Raw genomic sequence first — 8,270 nt, 5'->3', positions numbered from 1 at the left:
CCCCATCCACAGCCCTGCCCCATCCACAGCCCTGTCCCCATCACAGCCCCGCCCCATCACAGCCCCACCCCATCCACAACCCTGTCCCATCCACAGTCCCACCCCCTCACAGCCCTTCCCACCCCCGGACTCGGTGCTTCCTCCTTAGTGATCCTGGACGCTGGTCCTCTCTCTCCAGCATTCAGCAGTATCCCTGGTGGGCCCAAGGCCACCGGGATGTGGCTTTCTCCACTGCCTCTCACCTCGCCTCAACCTCGCACTCATCCTCGCCGGGCTGCCGCACTCAGGGTGCTCATGCAAGGAGAGATGAAGGACTAAGGAGGAACAAGGTGGCGGTATTAGGCGCCTCCGCCAGGTGATGGAGGGAGCTTGCAGGGAGGGAGGTGTGAAGCCTCTCTCTTGCCCGGTGGGTCCTCGATAAGTCGTTCGGCTCACCCGGCAGGGTGACACCTACCTGAGCCTCGGTCCGCAGGTGGACTAGCCCCAGCCCCGGGCCTCCCCCTGGGAAGCTGTTTTCGGCTCCCTCTGATTCACCTTTGGTCCGGTTGCTGTAGTTTAGATCCAAAGCGCACCCAGAGCCCCACGTGTTGGAAAGATGCCGGTACTGCGGAGGGCTAAGGCTGGCTTGCTGTCAGGAGTTGGGGACTGGTGGGAGGAGACGGGACACTGGGCTGTGGCCTGAATAGATCTGTGTCCTTCCCTGGCTCTTCCCTGTGCTTCCTGTCCATCCCGAGACACCCACCTTCCCTCTACCCAGGCCCTTCCGTACCACTCACCACACAGGCACTGAAACCACTAAAATATGAGCCGAAATAAACTTCAACTCCTTTAAGTGGGGTGTGTCCAGTATTTTGTACCAGCGATGAGGAAAGCGGCCGAGTCACTCCTAGCACCCTCCCCGAGTCCCCAGCTCTGGATGTGCCTGTGCCGGGGTGGGGTGGCAGCTCCATCCTGCCTGTAGATAGGCAGCTTACGCAAGATCCGATCTGCGCATGCGCTCACCCTACCTCTCCACTCGATGATCTTCTAGGTTGTGTACTTCACGGCCACGTTCCCGTACGTCGTGCTGGTGATCCTGCTCATCAGGGGAGTCACCCTGCCCGGAGCTGGGGCTGGCATCTGGTACTTCATCACACCGAAATGGGAGAAACTCACAGACGCCACGGTGGGCTCACTATTTCTTCATTGATAGCTGGCAGGGGCTGAGCTGGAGGCGGCCCTCGGGGATGGGTCCTTGCTCCCCAGGGAATTCCATAGTCACCTTCTACATTATGCGCTGAGGACATTCCCTAGCGTTTCCAGACTCCTGGAACGGTTGTCCTACAGCTGGAGTTGCAGTATGGGCTGAGAGTGAGAAATGAAATCCCTTGAATAGCTTTGGGCTCTCTCTCACACAGTTTATCTGCTGCTAATTATAGTGTGTGGGAAACAGTTCTGCCGCTGGGAGACGGCGGCCCTTAGGTAACCAGAAAGCAGTTTCATTGTGTTAGAGGCTTCAGACATGTGAGCTCACTTTTGCACACCCACGCAGGATTAGCCTGCACTTGACCGCTCTCAAGATTTGCAAACCACAGAGCTCAAAGTGAGGGCATGGTGTTTAATAAGAGTTGGCTTTCCCACCTTGAAGTCTGCTAAGAGCACAGCTGGTGTTCAGTTTGGCTGTGCAGAACAGAGAATCTCCAGACAATACCAGCTTAGACTCTCACTCTTTCACTGCCACACCACAGTAGGCAGCCACGGGCCAGCTGAGTGACGCCATGGTGTCAGCAGGGACCCAGGCTCCTTTCTTTCTGCTCCATCGTCCTTGTGGACAGCTTCTGCTAGAGCCCCAGGCATCCATCATGTCCACGTGAGGCAGAACTACTCAGCCATAAGGAAGGATGAGTGTAGGTAAAAGGATGCAACACGCTCATACTCATAAGAGAAACAAATCAGAGGGGCTGGCGAGATGGCTCAGTGGTCTAAAGCACCTACTTGGAACAAGCTTGGCAAAGCATCAGGGACCACGGTTCAATCCCCCAGCACCACATGCCAGCCAGCCCCGCCCCCTGGTGGGCTGAGCTGGCCACACACTAAATAAATAAATAAATAAATGTAAAAAAAAAAAAAAAAAAAAAAAAAAAAAAAAAAAAGAAACAAATCAGAGCCACGTGCGCCAGCAGCATAAGGTCTCACTAGTGGGAGGAGGTGAATGAGCAAATAGGACCCCAAAATGCAGAACAGATACTGTAAACTGGGGAGAAATTATCCCAAAGAAAAGAGCAACTGTGATGGGGAAAGGCGAAAGGAAGGAAGGGGAAAGATACATGCAAACAAGATAATTATACTTCTGGTTTCTCTTGCTCATTGAAAGAAAGATTTGTGCTAATACTGCGTGTACAATATCTCATACCTGTATCTTGTACTCTGAGTAACTACTCTGAAGAGAACAATATGCAATGCTTTAATTATTGTTACTCTCCTATGATCTTGGTTTTTTCATGTATTTAGTACAGTCTACAGGATCTCACTACACAGATCTGACTCGTAGTGATCCTTCCTGTTTTTCAGCCTCCCAATGCTGGGATTACAGGTGCACGCGACCACTCTCCCAGTCTCATTTGCTGTCTCAGCATGCCCCGGGGGTGGGCTTGGCCCTACAGGCCCGGGATTGAATCCCCGGCCCCTGCATCTGCCTAAACAGGGGCTTTAATCCACTGAGCTATCTGGCTGGCCCTCTCCTATGATCTTGTTTTGAAATTCTGTTTTTTCTTTGAAGAAAAAGACAGACACTGGTCTCTCTTTTAATTTTTTTTTTCTTTTGGTAGTGGGGATTGAACTCAGGATCTTGTGCTTGCCAGGCAGGCATTTATAGTGCTGAGCTATCTCCCCAGCCCTGTCCTCTATTTTAAAGAAGAGAAACCCCTAAAGTTTTTATTTTATTTTTTGTGGAACTGGGGATTGGACTCAGGCTTATTCTACTGAGCTATCTCTTCAGCCCCTACCCCTGAAGTTAGACCTCATTCCTTTTCACACAATGGGTCAGAAACTAAGTCCTATTGTCACCTAGCCGCCAAGTCTGCACCTCTCTTAGAAGGGAAGTTGGGTGTCTGGCTGCCCCTAAATCCACGCCAGCTCTGTGTCTCAGGCAGGGGGGTAAATGACACGGGCCTAGGCATGGGCTTTGCCCAGACATGCTTGAACTTGGTTGTTGCATACTTTCAGCACAATTTGAAAGCAAGATTGAATTTATCAAGATGATAGGAGGTCCATCATGTAAATCCTAGGTCTGTAGCTCAAGCTCTTGCATGAGCTGAGGTTTTATGGGGACATTCAAGAGGAATTATGGGACAGAAGCAAGATGTGTCATCAGCCAGGCTCAGGGAGAGGCCACTCCCGTGTCACGGAGGCCGCTGCACTATGATTAGGGGCTGCAGGACTTCAGGTTTCTAATAGCAGCAGTAATCCGCAGGCATTATCAATTCAGCGTGTTGTATCTGTGGTCCTCTTTTGCCAATGTGAATTGGTCTTTTGAGAATATCTCAGCCTAAAAAGTTCTCTCCCTTCCCACCTCGTTTTACACGGCAGAAGTGTAAGCGTGAAGTATGCACCTGATTCCTGGAGTTCCTCACCTTTGATTAGACAGAGTTCTAGCCTCCCAGGTAATTTAATGCAAGGGAGGGACATTTATCATTGATGTTGGGGTCCAAACTTGTCTTGTCCCTGACTGCTCTTTCCCTGAAGACCAGGTTGTTCTGGGTCCATGAGACTCCACTCCCCCAGGCCTGCCCTCTCCTTTGGCGACCTTGACTGTCCTCTGCTTTGCCTCCCAGGTGTGGAAAGATGCTGCCACTCAGATTTTCTTCTCTCTGTCTGCTGCCTGGGGGGGTCTGATCACTCTTTCTTCTTACAACAAATTCCACAATAACTGCTACAGGTAGGTAGAGGGACTTCCAACGTCCAGAGGGCACCGGTGAGCCAAGATAGGGTCAGAAAGGAAGAGCCGGCTGAGTTAGCAGGGCCAGAAGGTCACATCCACCCCCTTGCCTGAGAGTGAGATTTGCCTGTGATGTGCGAAGTGACCTTCCAGGGCTGCTGGGCCCCAACCTGCCCTGCCAACCAGACTCTTGGTGGGGTCTAGTGGTGTCTTACAGGATGGAACTGAGCTCTTTTGGGAGCTGCTGCACTGCCAGCTGTGCTCTGTGGCAGTCAGCTGTGGGACCCCTTGTCCACATACCAAGTCAGAGCATCACTTATGCAGTGTGGCCATCAATCACTTGATGCATGTTCTTCTAGAGACCCTAAAGGCAAGGCAGCATGACATACAGGAAAGAGCACCTGGAAACCTGACAGGCGATCTGGTTGTGACCTCCCGTTACTGTAAACCTTAACAGCATGGACATGACACCTCCTTCGCTAAGTGCCCATTGCTCCATCTATAAAGTATAGATTGCAATATTTTGCTGTGGGGTGAATGCTGATCTGATATATGCAAAGCTGTAAGAGCAGTTTTTTGTACCTAGTAGGTAGTCAATAAATGACAACTGCTACTGCTATTTTTAAAATAATATATACAAGACTTTATGAATGAAGAACAAGGAAGAAACATTCAAATGTGTGCCTGTCCTTAAATAGGATGGAGGGGAGAGTGCAAGATTATGGGTTTTAGGTTCAGAGAGTCGCATTCACAAGATGCAACAGGCTTACTGAGCACATGTTTGCTTGGTTTTAGAAAAGCCTGTGGATCAGGGAGCAGTGCCTCAGTGTCCAGCACAGAACCCTGGAGTCTCCGGGCATCTGGACTTAGCTTGCGCATCCTGAGCACTTTCTGCTAATACTGTTGGGAGCGAGGGGTGATGACGAGAGCTAGTGGTGGTGATGACATCATGAATGCTGGTCACATTAGGTGGAGTATGTCCTTGGGCTTCAGCAGCTCTGGCCCCTGGCTCTGGAGCAGTGTGCCCTTGTTCCTGTTTTTAGGGTGGCCAAAGCGTGTATTTTCTAGGTCATGCTGGGAGCCCAGGCTATGCCTAGAAAAATAACGAGTCCACAGCAGCTGCTGCAGGCATCCACCCATGTGCTTGGTATTGCAAGAAACTTGACTAAGGGTCAGACTAGTCTCAAGCACCTCTGAAGCATAGAGGAAGGACCACAGCAAGCTGTGTCCTCAGGAGGTGAGATTTGTACTGGGCATGGGTGCAGGTCCAGGAGGGAGCACGCTCCAGATGGCAGAGACACCCTGAGGTGAGAATGAGAGGGAAGGAGTGAAGGGTGTATGGAGGGAGCAGGTGAACGAGGTTGGAGCAGGTGAACGAGGTTGGAGCAGGTGAACGAGGTTGGAGACGGCTCGCTCTCAGCTCCCATGGAGCTATTTCTGTGTCTTCACTGGTGTTAGGCACACAGTCCCGCAGCTCTGTTATGAGGGCTGTCACCCTACCCAGGAGTGAGCGCACAGCAGGACCTCCCTAGTGGCCCCACATCTGATGCTGTCTAGCTATTTATCATAGCAGCTATATCAAGACCCAGTTCTAATCATAGAAAGCCAGAGCCTCCTCCCAGAGGTCCTGGGTCAGGCAGCTGGGCAAGGTGCTTTGGAGCCTTTCGGTGCTCTTCACATCAGACTCGGGGCGTCTGGGTCAGAACTGATAGTTCTTCCCTTAGGTGAGCTCCTGCCAGTGCCCGGGTACGCAGTCTCGTGTGTGCACACGCACCCGTGTATGACATATTTGGTTTGATCTTCCCATTATCCATCTCACAAAGCCCACCTAATAGCAAACTCTGGTCTCTTCCTCTCAGGGACACTCTAATTGTAACCTGCACCAACAGTGCCACAAGCATCTTCGCTGGCTTTGTCATCTTCTCTGTCATCGGCTTCATGGCCAATGAGCGCAAAGTCAACATTGAGAACGTGGCAGACCAAGGTAAGGGGTGACAGGCTTGGGCTCACTTCCTGGGCTCCTCATGCATGCTCTGTCTGGAAGGGGGCCTTCGAGGGCAGCTGGAGACTGAGGGAGCCCAGTGTGCCCTTCCAGAGGGACCAGGACAGCGCCAGTGGGAAGCTTAGTGCAGAGTTCACGCTTGCCTATGTCTAGCGAGCAAGGGGGCTTCCAAACGCTCTTTCCTTCACCTCTCTTCTGTCCTTTGTCTTTTCTTGCTCATATTAATTTTGTTCCAGCCTGAGTAGGTCAGGTCCAGGTCCTAGTAGAGGGGTCATTAGGCAAACCCGGTGTCGTGGAGATCAGTGACCACCAGCCTGGGTCTTGGCAACTGAGCACCATGACTTCACGAGTGCTGACCCCAGGGAGCCTTTGCCTTACCAAGTACTTTCCACTTGTTAGGTCAGATGTACTCTCCAGGCCCTCTGCTAGTTAGCAAGGCAGACTTCCTTCCGGGTCCTGCCCCTGTGAGTGCTCAGAATGGATGGTGCATGTGGGCAGGCTTGTAGGAGAGTGTTCTCTACATCCTCGGAATGGCCAGCATTTATCTGATGCTTTGGAGTTGGCAAACAGCTTGCTTGCTTTAAATCTCATTTAATCCGTATTTGTATGAGAGAAAGCATTAAAGATTTTTATTTAACTCTATTTCCACCCAGCTTGGTTCTACAAAAGACTTGGGTATTTTGAAGGCTTGGAGGATCTTCCTTGTGGCTGAGACTGCCTGGGTGTGGGGCCGACCCACCCAGCTGTCCAAGGGTCAGGCTTGATTGGTTGTCAGCCCTCCTCCCTCCAGGTGCTTGCTGCTGCTGCTCTCAGATAAAGGCTCAGAGAGAACTCAGCTCTGGAAATGTCACCTTTTTGGTGGGCCCGCTGAGGATAATTAATTACTACTTGGCCTCCCGCTGATAGGTCCCTAAAGAGTTAAATGAGCCAGCGCTTTCCCGGGCGGGCGGGTGCACTGAGCTGTGAAACCCAAGGGGTGTTTGGTTCTGCAGCAGTGACTAAATTAGAGGGGCCCTGGGAACTGAGCAAACTCTTTTTCCTGGTTGAGACGTCTCTAACTCCCTGGGAGATGGGCAGAGAAGGTGAAAGGTTCTGTCCTAGGGAGGGGTGCGTGTATTTGTGCATGTGGGGCGCAAGCTAGAGCCACCCCCAGGTATCCTGTAACCTCATTTCTGCCCGGCAGAGGCGCTGAAGCAGACAGGTTCTGCCCCAGTTTCTCGCAGAGCTGAGACATTTTGCCATGTGCTGTGATGGTACTGAGCTAGTCAGAGACCAGTGTCCAAGCTGCTATAAATAGTGCTATCTGCAAGGCAGAGGCAGGCTGGGTATGGAAACCATTCGGGGCTCTTTCCTGCCCTAGGAAAGGGAGATGCCACTAAAGGAAAGCAAAACAAGAGAGGAAACACAAACCTCAAATAGAATTGCTTTTGTCCTCGAGGTAGAAAGCAACAGGCAATGGTTTCTCTCTGAAATTGCCTCTTTCAATTATTTTTCGGTTCCTCTGATCTGACAGGGACAATAGCACTTCTAACAGGTTCTAACCTGCTGTGTCCATCTCTCCAGCTATGGGTCTGAAATCTGGGCTCAGGCCAGTGTTAAATCCCAGTCCCACTCACTCGTAGCCAAGCAAAATTATTGTCATACAGATGCTCCGGGTAGGTTTGCCAATGTAAGCAACGTCAGTAAGCTAGATGCAAATTTTGGTGTTTAGGCAAAAATAGATTCTCTTTACTGAGTTAAAGCAACTCTGATTCACTTAGCATTCCCTTTTTATTTTCCTTGTGGTACTAGGGATTGAACCCAGGGTCTTTGTACTGAATGACATCCCTATCCCCTTTATTCTATTTTTAGATTTTGGGACAATGTCTCCCTTGATCATGTTGGGCTCAAACTTTCAATCCTCCTGCCTCAGCCTCACAGAGCACTGGGGTTAGAGGTGTGCACCACCACAGCCAGGGTGCAAGGCCCTTCGGAGTGAGGCATTTTTGGGAAAAGTGTCATCCTAAGTCTCAGCCATGTTAGAATTTGGGGGTGGCAGGGGTGATGCGAACAAACTGTCCTGTTTTTCTGCCAGGTAGAAGAAAGAGATGGTTGTTCTTGAGGCTCCATAAAAGTAGCTTCAAGCACAGTCTTCTGCCTTTCAGAAGGTGTCTCCCAGCACCTGCATAATTACCTTTGGGGCAGTGGTTCATTTTCAGAATCTAACTTGCAGACCTATGATGGCGCTTACCCTGTATTAGGAAGATGGGGCCACACTCACAGACAAAACTGGATGTGAATATTTTATTTAGAATTCTTTTAAAAAATTATTCATTTGTTTGGTACAAGGTCTCACTATGCAGCTCAGACTCA

The 8,270-nt window shown here is 50.7% G+C and overlaps 1 protein-coding gene across 1 annotated transcript in view; it reads left to right on the top strand.

The window, feature by feature from the left end:
* Slc6a5 (solute carrier family 6 member 5) overlaps positions 1-8,270 on the top strand; it is a 61,574-nt gene that overhangs the window by 23,525 nt on the left and 29,779 nt on the right. The window contains exons 7-9 of the mRNA XM_004642687.1: positions 1,031-1,165; positions 3,813-3,916; positions 5,776-5,900. Coding sequence (XP_004642744.1) covers positions 1,031-1,165; positions 3,813-3,916; positions 5,776-5,900 — 364 coding nt within the window. The remainder of the gene's footprint in view (positions 1-1,030; positions 1,166-3,812; positions 3,917-5,775; positions 5,901-8,270) is intronic.

This window comes from Octodon degus, unplaced genomic scaffold, assembly GCF_000260255.1.
Source record: "Octodon degus isolate 3935 unplaced genomic scaffold, OctDeg1.0 scaffold00159, whole genome shotgun sequence".
Taxonomy (NCBI): Eukaryota; Metazoa; Chordata; class Mammalia; order Rodentia; family Octodontidae; genus Octodon; species Octodon degus.
Note: the sequence above shows the minus strand (reverse complement) of the source record. Positions and strands in the feature narration are given on the sequence as shown.